At 40.3% G+C, this 24,732-nt stretch overlaps 1 protein-coding gene across 2 annotated transcripts in view; it reads right to left on the reverse strand.

The window, feature by feature from the left end:
• cacng3b (calcium channel, voltage-dependent, gamma subunit 3b) overlaps nucleotides 1–24,732 on the reverse strand; it is a 36,604-nt gene that overhangs the window by 6,723 nt on the left and 5,149 nt on the right. For both annotated transcript variants that reach the window (XM_086288741.1, XM_086288740.1), the window contains one exon: nucleotides 922–1,005. In XM_086288741.1, the coding sequence (XP_086144867.1) occupies nucleotides 922–1,005 (84 nt within the window). The remainder of the gene's footprint in view (nucleotides 1–921; nucleotides 1,006–24,732) is intronic.

The following is a 24,732-nucleotide window of genomic DNA, read 5'->3' on the forward strand; positions in this document are numbered from 1 at the left end:
CACTCAGGTTTCTCCTGCAGTCAAAAAAGCATGCAAGGTGAATGCTGCTCTTGGCCTTGTCTTGCCAAGCAGATTTGTAATCTCAAGAGACCTATTTAATGGTTAAGGCAGGATTAGAGGTTTATTGCCTAACAATAATGTGATAGCTGGAATATTTCAGTGCAAGTTTGTGCGGCGAGGCAAAGTAGCAGGCCACCATCAAAGGAAAAACTTCAGGGGTTCAATCACATGCCTTTTAACTGTAATCAAAACAGTATGCATAAGTACTGTGCACATAAGGTGAGCTGTTAAACGCCTAAACAGTGCTCCATACAAGAAATGACAAAATAAGTAACTGGTGTTATTTTAACTGTATTTGTAACACCTCCAGTGTTCAGCTGCTTACTGACTACTGCTTTCTCTTCCCCAGAGAAAAAAGGTTAGTGGGAATATCCCACTCCTAGAAGAAAGATTAACTGTCAGTGTTTTGTGATTTTCAATTGGTTACATTTAATTAAAAAAAAAAAATCCATTGTTCTGTACTCTTTCCTCTACATTAGTCTTAAGTCGCTACTACAAAATAATGGATGGAACTAACTTTGTGATCCTTAACCATACTACCCCTGTAGTTTGTCCTGCAGATGGGGCTAGAGAGGGGGCACAGTAATGTTCATGATTGCCTCACACCCACATCATGCCTGTGTGCTGTTTCTAACGCAGACTTTACAAAATAATTCTCTTTTCAAGCCGATATGAAACATTGTTGTCACACACCTAACAATGGAATTGGCTTTACATCGCTTGGGAACATACGATGGGTTGAGATAACAAAAAAACAAGTTTAGTGATTAGTCAGACAGTTCTACTCTAAATATGGTAACACTGGCCAGTAAAAGCCTAGTTGTGAATGCACAGTGCAGTGTGTGCTCATATCAGACTCACGTAGGAGGTATTCAGCTGCGTCTGCTTCATAGTCAGCATCTTCTGGGAAGTGATCAATTTTCTTACACACACCTCTGAAGGTTCCTGGAGAAGAAACACACATCAGTTTAGATAGTATAGTAGTAGTTTATTTTGAACAACACAGACATGAAAAGTTGTTTTGTTTGATAAATACTAATTTTCGGATGTATCTCATTGTATACACGGACAACTCTGTGGTACTGTCCGATCAGTTCCGCAGCATTTTTCTGAATGTAAGCAGAGAGTATAGCCCTGCACACTATACAATTCATCCTGCCACGTGTATCATTCGCCACAGATGCCCCGATATTGTTCAGATCATGCGGTTTCTCCCTTTTTCTTCTTCTCCACACTTTTCTAATCTTACTAGTACAAGTTAAAGACATTTTCTGTGAAAGTCCAAGTGTAACTAGTGGCTTGCACCTTATTGTACACCCTCTGTATTTTTGATTCATTAAGGCATTATAGAGTTTTGATTGATTGTACACACCTCCTCAAGTGTTCTTGACTTGGTCAGATGTTGTTTTTTAACCATGGAAATAATTCTGTCAACATGGTTTTTAGTCGTATTTTTTTTTAGTCTTTTGGTGTTGCTGAGCTGCTCAGTGCTCCTTTTTAAGGATGTACCAGATTGTTTATTTGACCACTTCTAAATGTTTGCCGTTTCTCTGTAAAAAGGGTGGTAGGATCTTTTCTTTTAAGATCAGATCTTTTATAAGCCTCATTTGTCATGGCATAATGAGAGAACAGGCCTCACCTGGACACGATTCTAGTCAGCCAGTTGTTCAATTACTTTTGAGCCTCTTAAAAATGTGGGACTGTGTTTAAAAATGGCTCAGTTAATGTGATGCTCATGTTAAAAACTCCTTGAACTACATCTAAATCAGGTTACCTCTTGACTATTTGACTTAAAAACTACTGTGGTGGTGCAAAGAGGCGAAACTAAATTGTATGTACGCACACACATGTTGTCAGAGGTATAGTTAGAAGAGAAAAGAGTGATGTCACTGTTTAGTAGTGTTCCAGCAAATGTATTTCACAAACTACTTAGCAGCTTACCCTGAAGATGCTGCTTAGCTCTACACCACCATCTGCTCAGCTCATACACATCCTACTACTGAGAGTCTTACAGGCTTACAAGGAGTCAGACCTAAATTATCCCAAGCATCTTTTGCTGTATATTCTCACACACATTAATAGGACCTTTTATTCTATCCACACACACACTATTTGATGCACATTCCCATCAGTCACAGGTGTACCTGTGCTGACCAGGTATCAACAGCATAGCAGGAGCATACAGTGAGGGTCAGAACAAGGTTAGGACAAGGTTTCAACAATTGCTTTCTATCATTTTTAGCCACTTCTTCTTGAAAGCGTAAATGTCATTGCCAATGGTCACATTATTTGACTGACTTGACATCCAATATAAATTTTGGGAGATGGAGCATGTGCACTTCCTGTAAGCAGATGTGAAAGTATATCGACAGGCAGAGAGAGAGATGATAGATGATGCAGGGCAGAGCTGTAGCCTTCAGGCTGTGTATGGGAAACACTAATGAAAAGCCTTATCACACCCAGCACACACAAACGCACACCGTTTCAATGTAAAAGACAAAAATGCACAACGGCTAAAGTAAAGACATCAAATGAACACACACGCGCACCGAGCTCATTAAAATGATACATGAACACTATCAATCATGCATGCAAATAAAAGCTCCGTGTATTTAGATTGCTTATATGAGTGCATGCTGGTTCGTCCATGTGTGACTGAGAGTGTGTGTGCGTTTCATGCAGAGAGTGACTCATCCTCCTCAACACACCGACTCACAGAGACACACAAACACACCCACCAGTAAACTCTGTGTGTGCGCTCTCGTGTAGGACCGTGTTTCTATGTGCATGCACGTGCACGCCCGCGTGAAACTACACTGCATGCAGCCTCCTTCCCACCCATCATTCAGTCCCATTCACACATGGTCAACACCACGGGGGCTATGAAAGAGAGCGGCACTGAGGAGGGATGAAGGGGAGCAGCAGAGAAAGAGAGATGAAGAAGGATGAAGAGAGAGGAAGTGCGGGCTGAAAGAGGTTTGGTGGTAAAACGGCACGGGAGAATTAGAGAGAAATAGGAGGATAGAGGCTGGCAATGAACAAAATAAACGACTCGAGCTAATTGCTTCTTTGCACATGAAGAGGCTTTTTCCAGCACCCACACTCAGAAAGTCATTCATAAATTGATTCATCCAACTCATGCAGTAGGGGATGGAAACTAACATCTGACTGTGAAACTGATTGACTTTTATGGTCTTTTATATCTCCATTTATTAAGATAATCATCTGCAAAAAACATGTGAATCAAACTTTGTTATGCATCATTCTTAAGGCAATATACCACCACAAATGTATGCATAATATCACCTCAGCACACCCTCTTAATCCAAAGTGCAACACGTCCACAAATACATACTTCAACAGAAACTATTTGGTGGTTTGAATTTTCTCCTATACACCGAGCCCTTTCTCTGCTCCCCTCACCAGCCTCCATCCTGTTTGACAGTGTTGAGTATGAGCAAAATAAGCTTTTGTATTTCCAGATCACACAACCCATTGCTGGGAAAATACTACAGCTGGCAATTTGAAGATTATAATTTAGGCTCCACTCACAGAATTCCGGAGACTCTTTAGTGAATCTCCAGCAACCATTGCTCGCTGGACAAAAATGTGTATTCCATGACTAGTTGGAGAGTTTCTGGCAGTTGCTAGTTATAATTGGTTGAAAAAAGGTACCATGCTACACCAAATTGCTTTGGTTGATAGCAGGTTACCCTGCTTGCCTAAAGCATATTTTTCCAGGTGTCACCACTTCCCAGCTTCTAGTTAATGAATCTTTGAAGGCAACATCAGCAAACAAAGCAGTAACAAGAAGGTTAATGATGGAGCACTTTCTTTGCAACCAGGAATTTGGAGCACCCACTCTCCAACCTGTTGGAGAACACACATTTTTCCTTAGCAACTAGAGGTTGCCAGGGGTCACCAGCTGGCCTCTAGGCCTGTGTTACTGAAGCCTTGTTTATCAAAAACGATTTTTATAGCCACCTACGCATTAAACAGCTAAGATAGAATGCTTATATTTTTAATCAACGAGTCGCAGTACACCGAGTTGCAGTATACAGTATAGTCGTTGATAACCAAAACAAGCATCGCTTACATTTTATAATTCAAATCATGTATTAATTAATCAAGCAAGAAGATATTCAGAATTATGTGCATAACCAACAGGCTTACTGCCACCCAGGTAATCACTGAGATATTCAAATGCTCGAATTGAAACCGAAGGGAGAATTCCAAAACTCCACACATGGCGACTGTCCCAACCAAAAAGAGTCAATCAGCTGACCTGAACCATGTTTTTTTGGAACCAGGAAGCAATGAACTGTTTTTCTGTAATAAAGAATTCACAGAGCTGTCAATGATTTATTGTGACATTTTCAAGGTGCCCTCAATCCACCAAGAAAGTACACACTGTATTCTGTTTAACTTTTTGATTTGTAAGATTATTAAATTGCATTTTTCTGCCTAACCAATGAAGCCGTGTCCATTATTAATGTAGTAATGATTAGAGATGGACCGATCCGATATTACGTATCGGTATCGGTCCGATATTGACCTAAATTACTGGATCGGATATCAGAGAAAAATAAAAAAATGTAATCCGATCCATTAAATATCACGAAAGCACCTCACAAAACTTGCAACACACCGTAACTCACCTCAGAACGTTAGCACGTCGGAGCAGTATGCATCATGTGATAGAGCCGCTGTGGCATGCCGGACCTGTCGGTGGTCTGGATAGCATTTGGAGCTTCGCTAGCAACCCGGCATTTCATCTCCGACAAAGTTATCCCCGAGAGAAGTAAAGCAAGTGTGTAAGTCCATCTCTGAATGTTTGTAAAGCTTTCCTGCTTTAAGCTTAACAAACGATATATGGAGCGACTGCCTCTTCTTGCTGCTACTTCAATCATGAAACTGCTTAATGATCAGCTGATCGGCTTTTCTGTCGCGAGTCCGTCTCTCTTGTTTGTTTTTGGCCCACTTTGCACCAGAAAGAGGAAACCAGCAGATAAACAACAGCAGCACGTTTAAGCTTGATAAGCTGTTGTTAGAATGTATTTAATATTACTTTCTACTCCAGGATCTTTTTCTACGTAGCTGAGGCTGGTAACTGTGCAGGGGCGGATCTAGCAAAGTTTAGCCAGGGGGGCCGATAGGGCATTAACTGGGAAAAGGGGGCACAAAGACATACTTTTCTTTCTTATTCTCATTTAAAATGTCTAGCTTTTAATAAATAATTATCTGACACCCAAAGTTTTAATTTGATGCAAAATGAATAGAAGTCCATTACTGTATATAGTGACTATTAAGTCTAATATATATATACCCTAGTAAGCTATAGTACTTTTTCCTTTGGGAAGGTACCATCTGTGCAGTGTGCAATTTTGTTGAAGAAAGATGTTGAATCTATTTAATATTTTAATATATTGAAAAAGAATTTATTTCTGTGCATTTGTTTTTCACACTGCATCAAATTAAGGTTGATTACGTCGATTAAGCATCATGAGGTGGAGCGTGAGGGGTGGTTCCCTATTTTTTATTTATTTTTGTTGTTGCTGGGAGTTGGAACCCTATTAGTTAGGTTGCTTAATATTTACGCTAAGTACTCTTTAAAATACCAGAATAGGGAGGATGGTGTAGGTTTAAGTTTATTAGATTGATCAGTATTACTGAACTATGAAATATTTTTTTTTGCATACAGGTATAACAAAATAGCTTTAGTGTAGTTGTTGTTTTAAACTTGAGAACCTATACAAAATTCAGCAAGATATTTAAAAAAACAGTTTTGTTGATTAAAACACACTATATCGGATTCATATCGGTATCGGCAGATATCCAAATTTATGATATCGGTATCGGACATAAAAAAGTGGTATCGTGCCATCTCTAGTAATGATGCAGGCGAGTATATATGAGTTTTCTTGGTTTACTGTATCCATAAAGTGATGGATGCAGTATATTACTCAGTGGTCTGGTGGGAGTAGCCACTGATCATGTCAGCAGCATTTTTTTCAGCTTGGACCGGTGACTCTTCGTGTCCTAGTGAGCACTGGGATTAAAGCTTTCTCCCCATTCACTTAGATAATGGCCAAACTATCTGCCTGTGTATTGCAAAGATAGCTGCCAAATGGTGAGACTTGCTTCAGGAAGGACTTTGATAATATCACCAAATGCCACTTAAAAAACAAATTTCCTAACAATACAGTTACTCATGTAGAAGTACATGGCCATCTATCTTTAGTACTTTAGATCAGTGGTGCAATTGGGAAAGACTGTGTCCTCCAGTGGTGTGACTCAGCAATTTGTTCTATGCCATATGTTTTTATGGCAGTAATAAAATATTTTCCTTTTTGGGATTTAGGCACACTGGATGAGTTTGTTGATAGTGAGAAATAAAAATGATTAATGCGGATGGTTTACACGGATGTTACAGGTGGAGTGGAAGGTAACCGGAAAATCGGCTGCTGATGCTGTAAAGCGTCATCAGTCAGAGCTGCTTTGTGTCAGGCGGCTGGGAAATTCATTATAGCTCCAGCCTTTTTAAGTGAACAGATTTGCATCAAACCATTATGATGATTAGGGCACTGAGCGGCACAATAAAATTGGGGATGTACCAATATATTGGCTGATATCGGCTTTATTCACTGCTACCAGATGACACAGGCTGATAACATGTTGTCTGCAATCAATTTTGTGCTGGGTAGATTTTCAAATATACCCCTATGAAGAGCTGGAAGACATTTAGGTTAATTCTCTTATAATAAAGATTTCTTTCTTTCTCTGAAGCAAAGCGGAAATAAATAACAACAAAAACAAAAATAGCCCGGCTCACGGACATGTGGGAGGAGGGAACATAGATAGATGACCGCTTTTATCTCTCTCTGGGACAAAGAATCGAAATCACAACTGAGAAAACACAGTTAAAAAGCAGATGTGCGCACATACACACACACACACACACACACATTTTGTTTTTGTACATGATGTCACACTATCCATTTTAAAAAACAAAGACATCTGCTAAAAATAACTTCAAGACTCGTGTGCTGGACCTTCAGGTTAGTTGAAGTTGCCATCACATCACTAAATATCTAATATATCTTCAAAACGTGACACCATGCACAAAATGTCAACATGCTGCGATTAATAAAGAATGTTTGCTAAGCTGTGATCGATATGAAACTTCACCACAGAGGACAGGACGAGGTGTAGTGCTATTTGTATAAGTGGACCATTTATAATGTTATGGTACTGCTGTGGTGGCTACCTTAAACTGTGACCTGTCATCAATAGTCAGTGTTGGGGAGTAACGGAATACATGTACCGCCGTTACGTATTTAGAATACAAAATATGAGTAACTGTATTCCGTTACAGTTACCGTTTAAAAAGGTGGTATTCAGAATACAGTTACTTTGTTGAAATAAATGGAATACACTGGGGTACTTTCCTGTTTCATTTTGTCGCGGGTCAGGACTGTTTGGGTTTTGTTTGACAGCTACGTTCTTTTGTTCCAGGCGGCAGCGTTACGGTTGCCATGGTTACAGGGCGACGCTCTCTCTCTCTGTGACTGTGTGTTTCCTGGGTGAGAGAGCGCCTTTTCGTTGTTGTTGTTGTTGTGCTAAGCTAACAGGCAGAATGCTACAAGCATAGCTCTAAAGAATGTAGCATCATGTTCAGTGTAGTCCGTGCTGCTGGGAGAATGGACTGCCATACACGTTATGTGTCTGTGAGCGCTAGGAGGGAGAAAAAGGGGAGTGGAAAGGTACGAGCAGTCATCGAGCAAAAACGGGAGCTGGAAGCATGTAAATATAATAATAACCACTGCAGCCAAGAAGAGTGCCTGACGAGCCCAGTTGTAAGTAAGCTATTAAGACTCGACTGTACACTGTGTTCGTGTTTTCCTCCGAAAACAACAAGTTCCGTTGGAGCAGCCTTTCAACGCCTCTCTCTGTCTGTCGCAAGAAAAGTTGACCCACACAACAAAGTAGAACTATTTTTCGGCTACCAGCCGACAGGGACCCCGCCGTATTATGCTGGGCTTACACTGTGCGATTCTTTTCAGTCGCGCGATTCAGCTCCTGCTCAAACTGTACGATTGACTCGCAGGGGTTAGAAGTTCATAGGTCACGATGCAGGGTCTCACACTATACGGCCCGATGCTCTGATGCGACCTGAGTGCTCACACTGTGCGTCCATAAAAATGAAGGTTATAACAGAAATTCTGTCGCTCGCTCTCCCTCTCCGTCTTTCACTCACACAGACACACCACCACCATCAACTTTGCTAAATTGCTAATGAAAAACATTGGTCAGGCAGCTGTGATTGAGCAGCAGTGTCGATCCAACTATTTTCACGGTTGTTGTGGTCGTGATAATTTTGTGAGGCCACATCGAAAAGGCTCGGATGGTTCTACAGGTTGTGCCTCCATCGCTTGTGTCCAGATCACACGCTGCACTGCCGTGCTACACCGTCTTTTTCGCTGACATTTGTGTTTGCGCGTGCGCAGTGTGGCAAACTGCGGTGACACCCTCACGACCAAGCGATTGATGATCGGGAGCTGGTCGTGAGGTGTCAATCGCTTCTCGTTACCCCACGTATACTACACGATGCACGACGCACGATGAAGGCCAAAATCGGGCCGATCGCCAAAACGATCGCACGACTCAAAAATCGGCTCAAAATGGGCCAAAAATCGCACAGTGTGAGCCCAGCATTAGTCAGAGGTCCCTTTACTACAGTTCGGAGTCGCGGACCTTCAGTAATAGTAATAAATCACACAGCAATAGTACATTCACGTTGTTGTAAAAAGCATGATAATATTGTAGCAGGTCAGGGCTGTTCGGGGTTCTGCTTGTACAGTTATGTTTTGTGTATGTTGCCATGGTGACGGGTGACGCCCTCTCGCTGCGACGGTGTGTCCTTCCGGGGTCAGAGGGCGCCCTATGTGTGTTGTGGTTGCCGCGCTGAGCAGTTAGCTAGTGGCTATGGAACGCCAGGACTGCCATAATGAATTAATTAAATACACCATTAAATAATTAATTAAATGTGGCAATAATTAATTAAAATTGGAATTAATTAATTAAATAAATAGTTATGACACATGTAATTAATTAATTATTGACACATTTAATTAATTATTTATGTATTTCACATTTTAATTAATTATTGACACATTTAATTAATTATTTAATGATATATTTATTTATTTCATTTTGGCAGTCCTGGCACCTGGCTCTCATCATGAAATAATTTTATCTGTCAGCCTCACCCATCAAACTCAGGAGGCGGGGTTAACGCTGCCCATGCAGCTTCTCTAACATTTGATTGGTTGCCGTGCAAAGTAAGTCAAAACAGGTCGATCCTAGATAATCGATTGCTTGTGTAGACTTGGGGCAGCCAGGTATCCCAGAATGCAGATCAAATCACAGGCAGCAATGGTGGTGGTGTAGTTTTAAAATACCCCGTTTTTCTGTCACCAGCTACACTTTTAACAGTGTTTTAGCCGCGAATGTCGCGCCGTACGTCTGGTCAGGTTGTCAACATAGAACATGTTTGCAAAAGTGCTCAGATGTTTTCAGAGATTTCACTAGCTCTGCTAACAATTAGCATGCAGAGTGCACCGAGGGGGTTACGTTAACCGGTTTGTTTACATATTCCACTCTCCGTGTTCCACATGTTGCATTCGCAGATTCTCATTTTCACCGAACGATCGTCTCTTTCCGCCTGGTCTTGTGTCTCTGTGCTTCTGTAACATAAAGAACGAGCTGACATTTTTCTCACGAAACCAGCGATCAGCTCAACAGACCCTCAGTTTACCTGCATGCATCCTCCTCCTCATCTGTCAGCTGTTTAACACCTGCTGCTAATTCAAGAAACACGCCTACGTTACCTGGTGATAGTCACAGTTTAACTGGGCAGCCGGTGCTCGATATAAAGCAATGTCAGCGCATTTTTCTGCACAAGATAAGTAAATATAGTGTTTTCCCCGAGCGCAGAGCTGCTGGAGCTTGTTTCCTTACAGAGCACTTTATAGGCGAACAGCTTCATCAGCGGCTGATGTCCAATCACCGGCACACAGCTTTGAAACCTCAGCTGAGTTTTAGCTCTCAGTGGTTAAACGCTGGACTTCATTCACTCAGGTTTTGTCTGTCGGGTCACGTTTACTTCGCTGTTTTATTTACAACTGAGCAAATCGGTTTGGCTGAGGTTAAAGTTACGTTTCATAACTGCATAGTTTCACAGACGTTTAATGGTTCACTGGCACATGTGTTAGACTGAACTATCATCTAAATATCATCTGTTTTTTAATAGTTATTCAACTGTATTCTAAGCACCAGCTGTCTGTTAGAATGTGATTTTTTTCTCTCTCTCTGTTGGCAGAGGTATAAAAATGCGCAGGGAAATCTGACGTGCATGGCGAACTTCACCGACGATATTTAGGGAGGAATAAACACACATCAAACATAAATGAACCATTTGCCTGTCTCCATAATTGAGAGCATTTTCTCTTCTTACGTCAATACTCTCTCTCTCTCTCCTTTTTTTTTTTTTTTTTTTTTTTTTTGCTTTTTCGGTCATGTTATGTTTACCTGTCAAAGGCTTGTTACAAACTATGAAACACATTGTGCAGACTTCTGGATGTTAGAAGAAAACTAATACTGCTCATGAATGAGACTAAAGGCAGGAAGGTGTCCTTTAAAACATGTTAATAGGACCTCCCTATCTATATCATAGTTTATGATATAGCACGTGTATTTCAGTAATAGCCTGCTGAGGCCACTATACGTGCTGGCCTCATATCAAATGTGAAGGCAGACTGAGTCTATGTTTGACGTTTTTTATATCTAATCTTCCTTTTCAAACATTTAAACAGCAGCGAGTCTGCAGCTGAGGGAATACAAATTCAAACTGTCGGAACAGGTTTGCTCGTTTCTTGGATTCATTTGGTGATTTATTAAATGTATAACTGTTATTCTAATCTGCTGCTGAGTCTCTTACACTTTTCTTTATGCTGTATATTTTCACGTCTCTCGAATAGTTGGCAGTTAGATAGTCAGCTGGGAAACTTTGTGTTAACTCATGGAGCTGAGGATATCGTGGATATGCTGACCTCGCTCCGTGGTGTACAGGGCCGTTTACCCTCATGATTAATATTCACAATAAAATTTTAGCCGAACATCATGAAGTCTGTATGTGTTTCATAGTGTCGAACAACCTTTGTACAGTTAAAGCCAGCAGTTACTACATGACGGAAACACCAACTTTATCTCTTTTATGCGTTTATACACAGGTCACGCTGATTACTGAACAAAAACCCAAAGATCAGATGTTAAACAGATTTATTTGCTCTCTCTCCTCCTTAAACATGTTTTAAATGTTAGTTATAATTCAGAATTGGCGACTGAAACACGTAGGACACATAAGAACTTCAGGAAATAAAACACCGATAAATATAACCTCAGTAAAAGAAGTCAGCGGGGGTTACTACAGCTGTGTACCGGGGCCTGCGCTTTGTCGGTGGGATTGCTTGCGAGGCGAGCGGGTCTATCCCACGCTTTGCCATGAGACTGGACAGACATCTCCGAAATCATCGAAACACTTTTGCAAAGAGGCTGTATCTTGACAAACCGACCAGACACATGAAGATTAAACCACTACATTCTCGGCTAAAAAAATATTAAAACGGTATTTGGTGACACACAAACAGGGTTTTTCAAAGTTCAGTTCTGTTAGCTTCCACATGCCGGTTGTTGTGTGCTAGAAACAATGGCCACCAGGCCAAAGCAATGGTTTTGACTCGATCAGCGTTAACCCCGCCCCCTGAGTTTGATGGGTGAGGCTGACAGATAAAATTATTTCATGATGAGAGCCAGGCGTCAGGACTGCCAAAATGAAATAAATAAATATATCATTAAATAATTAATTAAATGTGTCAATAATTAATTAAATGTGTCAATAATTAATTAAAATGTGAAATACATAAATAATTAATTAAATGTGTCAATAATTAATTAATTAAATGTGTCAATAATTAATTAAAATGTGAAATACATAAATAATTAATTAAATGTGTCAATAATTAATTAATTACATGTGTCATAACTATTTATTTAATTAATTAATTCCAATTTTAATTAATTATTGCCACATTTAATTAATTATTTAATGGTGTATTTAATTAATTCATTATGGCAGTCCTGGCGTTCCATAGTGGCAGTGTGTTCTTCTGCAAATGTAATAAACAGCTGTGCTCCCTGGCTAGCTCACGGGAAGCAAGACCAAACGATACCTCCGTCTCCTCCTTGTCTGAACTCGCCACAATATATTAAGTAATCCAAAGTATTCAGAATACGTTACTGTCATTGAGTAACGTAACGGAATAGGTTACAGAATACATTTTGGGGCATGTATTCTGTATTCTGTAATGGAATACATTTTAAAAGTAACCTTCCCAACACTGTCAATAGTACAAAACCAGGTGGAGTGGAGAACACATATGCCATAAGGCGATTCCAGAGGCCTGGGTTTAAATCCTCTTTACACTGTCCAATATAAATAAAGGTTAAAAAACCTAACAAAACTAGATTAAAAAAAATTATAGATAAGATCGTTCATATATTTTAAAAATCACAGGTTACTGCATAAATTCATATTACAAATATGACCTTATGCACAATTTGGATGAAGTACTGTGCAATACTGTGGAAGGAGGAGCAATTCTTCTGAATTGTAGACTCTATGGAACAAGCTGATCGATCAGTCAGCCGAAGCAGCTAAAATAAATAAATAAACAAACTACAGATCATATTTCTCAAAGCATGCTGTTAAAATTCAGTATTGAAGTGTGAGATCTATTTTTAGAGGTATCATCCAGCAGCTATTACACAAACTGCTTCTTAAGGGATATCGCTTGGTGGTTTCCGCTTGGGTCAAAATGTGCTAACGGTCTGCTGTCTGGTTGCACTGCTGTTTTTAAAGATTTATGCCTTCAGGAGAAACAAATGGACTGTGAGCTTCTGACTGAAAATATGCAAGCAAGCGGGATTAACACACACTCAGAATGTTGTGAATTTCTCTGTGAGATTTGTAGCATCTATCAAAAATATATAACACTGTCATCCTTGTAGTAAGACGTATGCTTCATCTTCACCAAAGATCTGTCTCGTTGAGATTTAAAAAAAAATGTCTTTCAGTGATTTTATTCGACTGAATGAATTCACAGCTGAGGATACAGATTTATTGCTTTTGGAGCTGATCCAGGACTTCTCAGGTTGTAATTTCCAAACATGCTCAAAATAAGGCATGAACACTTTATTCCAAAACTTTAGAATAACAGGAAGAATTAAGTACTGCGTGTACTGCGCATGAGTAGTGCTGGTATGTCTCTAAATGTGTACTTCACTACCTGCTTTTTTAATGATGCAGTAATAATGAAGGGGGAGGACATTGAGCCAGTCTCCAACAGGAAAGTAAATAATCAAAACACATGGTGATTCCAGAGTGATTCCAAAATTTTGGCACATGAGGACTCGGACGCTCAAATACTGAAGCTGTCATGTCTAATATTTCACGCTTTCCACGTCACCCTGTCAAGCACTAAGCAAACAAGTATGTGTTGTACACATTTTATAGCAGTGGAGAGTACTAAAACAAGGATCCAAACTGGGGAGCAGGTAGCTGTCAGACAATCTCGATGTGGATCTCTGTCAGTCAAACGCGCTGTCTGGCCCTGTTACTGTAACTAAAACGTGTGTGTGTGTGCGTGTGTGTGTGTGTGTGCGCGCACATGGGGCTATATGAGTCACATATTTTTAGCCTACAGTGATGTTTCAGTGATGTACCTCCAAATGCTGTATCAGTAAGTGAGTCAGTTGTCACAAACACTTATGTCAAGTGTCAAAACCAGCCTATGATCCCACACACACACACACACACTCTCTCTCTCACTCACTCACTCACTCACTCACACACACACACACACACACGGCAGCACTCGGTGCGTTTAGGCATGCAGAAATAGTGAAGACCACCTTTGAACTTTGACATTCAAAGCAAGACTATGAATGGGGAGGAAAGTTGATTAAAGTAACTGAATGTGGCAGACAGCACCAACAATCCAAATTCAGAGATTTTACTGCACAGTCATCACTACGGTTACGGTCCAAAAAGAGACCATATCCAGTGAGGAGCAGCTAAGAACAGAAAACTGAGGCTACAGTCCACATGCTCATCAAAATTAGGGGTACATGAGCCATTTATAATTTCACTGTCTGCCTGTGTAGATACCAGGGCACTGGAAAAATGTTGCTCAGTCTGAAGAGTCGATTTATGCTGAAATATTTAGACGGTGGGGATTAACATCATGCATGTGCAGCAGCAAATCCACAGCAACCGTGTGACGCCATCATGTTATGGACCAAAATCCCCGAGGAATGTTTCCAGCACCTTGTTCATTTGAGTCAGTTCTCAAGACAAAAGGGTATCCCTGGTATTGGAAGGTGTGCCTAATGACATGGGGAGCTAGTATGCAAAAACGAAAACGAAGGAGTTGGTGGTGGACTTCCGGATACGCAGACCCACCACACTGACACCGGTGAACATCCAGGGAGTGGACATTGAGATAGTGGACTCTTATAGGTACCTGGGTGTTCACCTGAATAATAAACTGGACTGGAGCCACAACACTGATGCTCTCTACAGGAAGGGTCAGAGCAGACTCTACCTGCTGAGGCGGCTGAGGTCATTTGGAGTGCAGGGAGCACTTTTAAAGACCTTCTATGACTCTGTGGTGGCATCTGTCATTTTTTACAGTGTGGTATGTTGGAGCAGCAGTTTATCGGCAGCTGAGAGGAAGAGGTTGGAAAAACTCATCAGGAAGGCCAGCTCTGTTCTGGGATGCACCCTGGACCCAGTACAGGTGCTGGGAGACAGAAGGACTCTGGCCAAAATAACATCTCTGATGGACAGAGTCTCCCACCCCATGCATGTAGATGGTGCTGAACTGCAGAGCTCCTTCAGTGACAGACTGCTGCATCCTCGATGCATGAAGGAGCGTTTCCGCAGGTCCTTCCTCCCTGCAGCTGTCAGACTGTACAATCTGAACTGCTCCCAACAAACATAGATGTTTACATCTGCGCTGTAACTGCAATAAGTTAGTTAATTAACCAATTTGCACTACAACCTGGTTTGCCTCTTACCTGTAATTATTTTTATTTTATTCAATAACTGTACAGTTCTCTCTGTTTATAGTAACCATTGTCCTTAATGTAAATATGTAAGAAAAATTGTGTATGTTTCTGTTCCGTGTCCTGTGTCCTGTTTGTTTGTATATTTGTCTTTTTGGCTGCTGTTACAACCAAATTTCCCCTTGTGGGACAATTAAAGGATTATTCTATTATATTCTATGTGTCTTTCCTTGTCTGCACATTATTTGAATGACTACAAATGGTAATTTAGACTCACTACTGCTGTAGTCCTAAAGTTTAACCTGCACGGTTAATACTGTTGAAGTGGTCTGTTTGAGTATCGCCAAGCAGAAGCAAAAAAAAGTTAATAAGCTAATAAGCTATTCACTGTGGCCAAAAAACAAAACATTCAAATCTGCACCATGACACATTTGTAAAACATTTAAAAAAATCATAAAACAAACAGTGGAAATGAACAAAGGTGTGTGGCGTTTAAAGAAAAATCCAATGTGAGGCTCTCAGGTGGCTGCTTAAATTAAAGCCCCTCAGTTCAGGCTTAACAAATTGGCTTAGAAGAAAGAAAATCTTTCCGTCTCAGTTACAGAAGATTAATAAGATCATTAAAATAGAGCCACACATTTGTCTCACTATGTAAGGAGAGTGCGCTATTATTTTTTATTTTTTTTAATGTGACATACATCTCATTTCTTTAAGTGTTTTCCTATTCATGAGATTTTACTCAAGCCGGCACACATCCAAATCTTTCCACGAAGGCGTTTGGATGACAGCCTTTTAATAAATATCTCTTTTCAGGACGAAACCACAGCTGAGGCCACCTTTCTGGGACTCCAGCAGGCAACCATTTCCCTCATTCCTAAAGAGCACTTTCATTTATCCTTTCCCTGCATACCACAAGTGAAATTATATCCTTTGCCAGCTGGATATTACTTTTCTTTATTAGATGGGGCTCCTAAAATAATGGGACTACTTAGTATGCTTGAAAAGTTCGTACGTGCACTGACGATGGTACACTGGATCAATTATTGCTCATGCAAGTGTTATATTGTATCTCCAGCAGTTATATTAATGTGGGGAAGCAGAAAAGAGTGCCAGGTCTTCTCGGTGTTATTTGCTACTACGTACAAGGTGTTATGTTCCTACAATAGTTGCCTTCCAAAAGCTTAATTTCATTATAGTAAAGAAGGAGAGTTGGGTTGTTTTGAGGTCTGAGGACAGTGGGATAAAATTCAGTAGACTGGCCCCAGTCCAGTTGGCTATTTTATCAATTTCACACACAGATAATCATTTTTTTTTTATCATAAGCAGCTACAGACATCAATCTGAACACGGGGACACTGGCACGCGAGCTAATCTGTGAAGTCGTGCACGTGTGTGCTTGGGCAGTCAAGTGTAAGTGCATGGAGGAGACTGCATGTTTTCAAATTTGCTGTTGGTTATTGTTTTTTCAGTCTAATAAACAGCACGGTAATGATCACAGACACACACAAACAAAAAAGAAGAGAACATGGAGACACACACATGCGTAGTGGGAGCATCTATCAGGAGGCATTTCCCTCACAAAGGTCACAGTTGCTCGAGGGCAGCTGCAGGCACAGCCACAGCGAAGCATTATGGGACACAAACAGGAATGAGAGTTCAGAGTATGCATGATTGTCTGCCTGTGTGTGCGTCTTTGTGTGTTTTATCTGAGTCATGTGGTTGAGTTTCTCCTACAGGGCCCAGCATGCAACTGTTGTCACTTATGCATAAAACATATGAACATAAGCGCAAACCTGCACACCCCCCCTTGTATACCACGCATTCTTTAATACACACTGTAAAAATAATTGATACCTTAAAAAAAACTCTGGAGAATATCAGCATGTTACAGATAGAGCTGTTAAGATGGACACACACACACACACACACACACACACACACACACACACACACACACACACACACACACACACACACACACCTGAGAATTATTTATAATAGTTACTGAGTTAAATTGTCAAATTATCTCATTTGCAAATCAAAGCATCGGACATTTTAATGCTTTAATTAAAATACAGCTATTCAATGCCGTATCAGTCTAGTTCTTGTGAAATAAAATATACTGAACATTGAACATAATCCACTCCTAAATAAATAAAAATTTTGTGCCTCAAAACAAGGTTGAAAAAGGGGACGCATACAAACAACAAGTCTGCGTAACCCCATGACTGTGACAAATGAGCCACAAGGTGGATGTTTGTCCTTGATCCAACTCTCACCCACGCACAAACCCTGTATTCACAGAAGAGTCCAACACTGAAGTTGGCCACCCACTAAAAGACTAAAACTCAGTGTACGAGATCCCCACAATAAAGCACAGATAACTTAAATAACACAATCCATACAAGTGTTGAGTAGAAAAGCACATTTGTACACAATTTTTTAACAGGCAGAAAAAAGCCAAAGCTGGTGAAAAACTGTCCTAAAATTCCCTGAAAAGCCTTTGGTTGATCAAAAATGCTGCAGCAACAGTGTTGACATCTTATCTTAAAGACCCAATAGCACCGTACCACAAAAGTGTCATTTTCCTAACCTGCATACATTGCAATTCACAGAAAGGTCACTTAAGGCACACCTGCACTGCCCTTACCCTTTCAAACTGCAGATACATTACTGTTTCATACACAGTCTATTGTAAGAACTGTTAAGAAAAGCAAGGCAAGGAAAATATTTTGTAGTCAGGGTCAGGGGATATGTCTGCATTTCAGTTCAAACTAAAGCAGAACTTGTGAAATGGGTGATTAAAAACAAGAAGTGAGCTTTACTTGGAAGCATCCGGTGAATCTAAACCACAGGCAAGGTTATTATTATTTTTTAAACACAATACAATGTAAAAAAAAAAACCCAAACGGGAAGCCAGGATGCTACAAGGCACAGATTAACAAACAGGCAAGTGAGACATGGTGAGCTGAGGTAGTATGAATACTGCAGGGCCTCATTAATGAGGCGAATGCAGGTGAGTGGAAAGGAAGGGCATTTGTGGTGACTCTTCAGACAGCAAATGGCAGGTGGAGAAAGTCATAATGTCTGGAATAATACTGGACTTCAGGCTTATTTCAAAAGCAGAAGAAAATTAGAAAAGAATTTGTAAAGGATGTACGCTGGCATTAAAAGTAGCTATTGCATCCATGACGAGCAAATTACATACACTTACAGTCTAGCACATTTTATTTCCTAGAGGTGTCATCCTTGTGTTAATGTATATAGTGAGGTTACACCATATATTACTACCAAAAGAACAATTGCGTAGCTCAACTTTTGGAAAGGTGTCTAGTTTTAAAAACTGCTGACACTGCACCACGTGTGAGACAAGTTGCTGATTTAGATTAGATGTTCACTATTTGAACAAACTTCAGAGCCTTTGAAATTCAGCCTCAAGATAACGAATTCTAGATTTTGCCATTTTGACGCTATGACTTAAAACTTTAAGCAATATCAATGGCTTGATTAATGGCTACAGTTATATATCGTTAGCAACGATTGCTGTGGGAATGGGGCATCAGTCAAGACCCCTGTCACCCACGCTTTGAAACTTGAAAACAACCACTCACTAGGGAAAAATATATATTCCTGGTGTGTCTGACTGGTTGAAAAGTGGTTCTGGAGGTTGGTGGCAGTCTCTAGGTGAAACTGGTAACAAAGAGGTATAGGCAACCGGGAAAGTGTGAAGGAAACCAGACTGTTTGCCCTCAAACAAAAAGCAGTGCCTGGTTGCAGCAGAAATGCAAGACAGGACACAGCCAGGAACCTTCAGCAACCACCAACCAACCAGGAAAGGAATATATTGTTTTCCCCTAGCAACCAGTGGTTGCCAGGAGGTTGATGATTGGTCTCTAGGCCTGTGTGATTGAAGCACAAGTGATTAATTAAAACAAAAACAGGGTGCCATTCATTTTTCCAGTATCTAAATGCGAACAAGACAAAAAAAAGCTTAAGACCCAATACAGTAACATGACTTTGATTATGGTGCAAATGTGGCTAACTGGAACTCCTCAAATCCAACCAAAAATGGTCAAATAACTGAAATAATTTAGCTTTTTTAGATTGCCAGTGTAGTTAAAACTATTTGGGATACAAAAAATGTAATTCATATGATCCTTTTTGGATAGTATCTACAGCCACGTTACTGTTCATTATGCTTACTGTCGGAGTTTAGTGAGCTAGCATGCTACTTTTGGACAAAATCTGTGACCTGATTTTGGCACTAGATGGAAAGTCAGGGGACCATCAAAGCGATTACGGTCCATCCCAAGAGTAGCATGGCAATCCAACCGACAAAATGAGTAAATTTTCTGCCAAACATGTCAGCTCCACGGCTCAGCATGAAGGAAAGTCACAGTAGTTTGAACAGAATACATGAATGACTACTGGCTAACCTCATACCTAGATTTGTATTTCACAATAGGAAAGCTCTTATCCCTTTGATTCTCTACGATCATAAAACATTTTAAAATGCAAACATAGGTCTTTTTTTTGTTAGACATCTGACAGATAACCATTTTTGTAGTTTCTATGGGGAGGACAGCCTTTGTCCCAAGCAAGCTGACCCCAATGAGTTGGCATGTGATCCAAAATCTGCATGTAAGTGGTCTGTGTAAACCTGGCCACACGTGTCCACGAACACACGCACTCACAATTTAAATGGTTTTGTCAACTAGATAACAGAGGAGGAGGGAGTGAGCAACGGACAGGAAAGAAAGTTGAAAAGCAGAGCAAATTGGACTGCTTGTTTCCTCGGAGCGCCTCTGACAGCTCAGTCTGGGTGACTGTGCCGCTTTCTTTCTCTCTCTCTTCCTCCTTCTCTCTGTGCCTCTGCCTCTCTCGCTCTCTCTGATTACCTTTTTGCAGGCGAAGGAAAGAGAAGCTGGGAGGGAAAGAGGAGGAGGAGGAGGCTAGTTTCCACGGTGATGGCTGATGAAAGAGAACGAGGCAGGTTCTGCTCGGTTGCACACCTCTTCTCTATCTCTCTCTTCTTCCCCCCTTCTCTCAGTCTGTCCCTACTCAAACAGCAAAGCCCCCCCCCCCCCCCGAAAACATCTCTCTGTTCATGTTTCAAATCTTCTCACCGCTCCTCCTTCACTCTACCTAGTTTTCTCTCACATTCACAAAACATTAATTCATCCCATTCCAGTTTTCCCTCTTATCTGTTATCGCTTTCATACATGGCTGTTTCAGGATTCCCTCCACGCAGCTAGCAAACATTACACTCACATGTTATTGTTATGTCTCATTTTAAATCCAGGACCATTAATGTGCTGCCACAACAGCTTCTGCTCTTCTGTGAAGACTTTCCTCGAGATTTTGGAGCCTGGCTTGAGTCCTTTCAGAGGTTGTTGTTCAGCTGCCCTGAAACAAACTGCTGCCATGAGGCTGGAGACACCGTGTGGTCTAAAACTGCTCCCCGGGTGCCCAATGGCTGCCAACTGCTTCACAGAGTGAATGGGTTAAATGCAGAGAGGAATTTCCCCACGGGGGAATCAATAAAGGATCAATAAATTATACATTATTATTATTATTATTATTAAAACAGTGTCATGCAATTACACACATCAGTTCTGATATGAAAATAAGAAGGCTTGGTTAAGTATAAACATTAAAAAGAAGATTTTTCTATACGTATGACATGTAATGAAAGAAAAATATATGCATGCTAGACTTAGAGTCATGGTTAAAGACCAAAAAAGACCCATCCCCTGTCAATTCTAAGGATTTACATATCGTGACTCAATGAAAAACACTCAGCTTCCAAGTCGACACACCTATAGTATTTTACAATTTACAAATCCCATGTCGCCTTGTTCTCAAATTATTGCATTCGCAAGATTTTCAGAAAACTTGAACTTTGACCTTAAGGTTTAGGTCACTGAGATTCAAAATAGTCGATACACCAAATGTATCAATTTGAAGCTCCTACTCCTAAAAATGCAGCAAAATACAAAAGCAGTGGGTGTAAAAACTAAGACTCTATAATTCAATAGCTTTTAGCAGAAGTAAGTTATTCAGCGTAAGGATTTTCTGTATGACTTCATCATTCTCTCACATCTCTGTGGAAGACTTTTGCCCCGCTCTGTTTTATCGCGTTGCTTCAGTTCAATGAGATTTGCAGGCATTCGTTTATGCACAGTTCTCTTAAAGTCTCACGATTGCATTTCAAATAGGTTGAGGTCCGGACTTTGACTGGCCTCCTGCAACACCTTGATTCTTCTCTTTTTCAGCCATTCTGTTGCAGATTTGTTGCCGTGCTTTGGCTCACTGTCTTGTTGCATGACCCAGTTTTGCCCAAGCTTTAGCTGTCAGACAGGTCGCCTCACATTTGACTCTAAAATACTTTGGTATACAGAAGAGTTCATGGTCCAATCGATGACTTCGAAGTGTCCTGTGGCTGCAAAAAAAGCTTGAATCACCATGTCTTCACCACCATGCTTACATTTAGTGGTAGGCGTTCGTGCTGATATGCTGTGTTTGGTTTGAAATTTAACATACTAACTGAGGTCTGTAGAATCTCAGATTTTGCTTTTCTTAAGCATTGCAAGGTCTGACCTTGGGAATTTGGCAAAAATCTGTTTTGTTTTTTTTCCCCTTCTAACTGCATCTCTATTACACCTCCTTCCCTGTAGCTACTGGCACAATTGCTATCTTCCTTCAGTCCATCTCTCCCGACATTCTCTGATGTATCATTTTTACTTTCCAGATGCAGTAAAACTTTTCATCTTCTACTAAATCTCCTCCCTTCATCCTTTAGCCTACCTACCCTTATTATCCCCCTCCCTTGATACCTTCTTTAGAAACACAGCAAAATGTCCTGCGGGTCTGTCTGAAACCCTCCTTCCTTTTAAGCCCTGGAGCCTTTATTTTACATTCTCTTCCAAGCTTTTCAGCTGTGTACAAACTCTCCTTTTGTGCTATTAATTCCATCACAGCTGTGATTAAATATCTGTTTCCCGATGATGTCTGTCTCTCTAAGATGTTGCTTTTATCCTGCACATCGCCACATCTGGCTTTCTTCTCTTTCCAGCTCTTTCTTCTACCATCTTTTAAAATTCCCACATGCAGGAGGAAACTGTAAATTTCCTCCTGCATGTGGGTCTCTTTATGGATCAAGGACTGCGGTTTTAACAGCAACATTGTGAATAAAAGGAGAAAATTTTGACCACACGCTACAGTTTTCCTATACACAGGGGTGTGTCTAAAAGGGGGAACATGGTGACATCAGCCCCTGAGATATTGAGCAACTTCTCTTCTACATTTAATTACTAACAGTCAGCATAAGGTAATTATTATTTTGTCAATTTAAATTTATTAGTTAGGATTTTTTCAGATTGCATGGGAGCACATTTGCAGTGGGTGAAAACCCCTCTCCAAACTGAAATGTGTAGGCAGACAGAAACATTTGTGAGACCATGAATTAAACTTTAAAGGAGAGCCCGAGAGTTGGATTTCTAAGACCAATACCATACAGATATTTGGTCATTTAAAAATCTGATATATCGACTGATATTTTTTTCTTTCGAGCAGATAAAAAAAGAAGAAAAACGATTTCCCTAATAATTGTCATGCATTTATGAGTCCTTCCTAAGATAACATAAGAGTGCAGTTTAAAAAGAATCTTCTATTGTGGCAAGTCATAGATTATGTGTATACACCCGACTTTGCTTGATCAGCTGGTTGTTGCAAACAGGGAGGTTGCACAGTGCGCTCTAGTGGACAAAGTATGCAATGTCAACATTCATAACATGGCTTAAGTGTCGTTCTCCCTTTTCTTCTATACTTTTTAAATTTTCATTTATTGGAGGATAAATGAAAGTTATTTTCTTGATGCGCATTTTTTGGGCAAAGAGTTATATTTCTCGCAATAATATCGTCCTGTTGACCGATCAGTTGGGCTATTCTTTGTATTTAATATTTTGATGCTAATACTGCTGTTTAGTACGAGTATTAGTATATATTACTGTTCGTAACGAACAAAAATACTTTCTCCACAACTATGCAAACCAGTTATTCAATCCAAAATACATTTCAAGTTCTTGTGCAGCACCAATTTACATGTAAAACCATCTGCATTAAGCTGCAGAGCACTGCACAAGAGCCTGATGATCTTGCATACCCACTCCCCTCCCCCTGTAAATGGAGCTTCCAGGACATAAGCAAATAATGGGAACATGCAAAAGTAGTTGACTTTTCTTATAAAGGACACATATGAAGGTTTTTTTGGTTTAAAAATACAAACTCTAAAAATGTCTGGATAGATATTAAAATATAAATCATAAAATATACACCTCCCCTTTTCCTTTGTCTTTTTTGGTCATGTCCTCTCAAGAGAAATCTTGCTTCTTTCTCTTTTATATACCTGTCCCCTTCTCTCAGTGTTACCCTCCTTAACGATTCCTCTTACCTCCTCTGTCTTTACCGCTGTCCCTCTCAGTCAGGTGATTGCTTTTATCCTAGACATGGTCAAACACCCCACATATTTAATTAATGCTTATCTCCCTATACTGTGACCTCCTTTTCACTCTGTCCTTCAATTCTCAACCCCCACCTGCATCTTTAAACCTTCTCTCCTCCTTCCTGCAGCCACCTGAGCGATCACTGCTACCTCTGTCTCTGTTTAAAACCCTATTCCTTCATTCTGTAACCGAGTGATCATCTAAATCCACGTTGTGGTCCCACAAACTCCCGAGAGATTCACCTGAAACTGAGGGCACGCGCAGCTCATCCATCACTTTTCACTTGCTGCTCTTCTCCACCCCTCTCCCCCGCTTCATTCATGTGCACTGTGGTTTCTCTTCATTCATGTTTTGTCTGTTCTCTAAAGGAGTTTTTCTTGTGCTCATTTATTCTATCGCAGCACCTCTTTAGAGAAATCCCAACGTCACCACACACTGCTGGTCCCTGTTAACATCTGGTATTAGCAAGTGCACGTAAATATTCATCCTATTACAGGCCTTAGTATTTATGCCAGAATCTGGAAAACATCCCTGTTATTTAAATTCTATAAGAACTCTACATTCCTGTGTGCTAAATTACAAGCAGCCCATTAAAAATTCCTCTAGAACTCACTTTATGAACTCTGTTGTTGTTAAATGTTAATGCTTATTATGCTATTTCCCTGCTCTTTTCTTTTGGGCTTTCCTTTTAGTTGTTTGCTTATCTAAAATTGCAGTTTGCTGATGCCTTGCATTGAGGCCGCATTACCGAAGCACTGTCCTGAATCTTAATTTATAATTTAGCAATGAAGAGCTGGGATATTATTTTTTTAACAAATACAGTGCATCTGAAATCAAGGCAAACAAAACTATACCATTCAAGAATTCTTGCTATATGCAGAAAAAGGCCTAGTCTTTTAACTTTTTTTCAGGCAGCTTAAGATGGGGATTAATTATACACATGCTGACCTCATTATTTGAACCACTGGACAGGTTTAAAATG

Source organism: Aulonocara sp. 'chitande type north' Nkhata Bay, linkage group LG4 (assembly GCF_057382095.1).
Source record: "Aulonocara sp. 'chitande type north' Nkhata Bay isolate Kocher_YH1m ecotype deep benthic linkage group LG4, A_spYH_male_GT1.1, whole genome shotgun sequence".
NCBI lineage: Eukaryota > Metazoa > Chordata > Actinopteri > Cichliformes > Cichlidae > Aulonocara > Aulonocara sp. 'chitande type north' Nkhata Bay.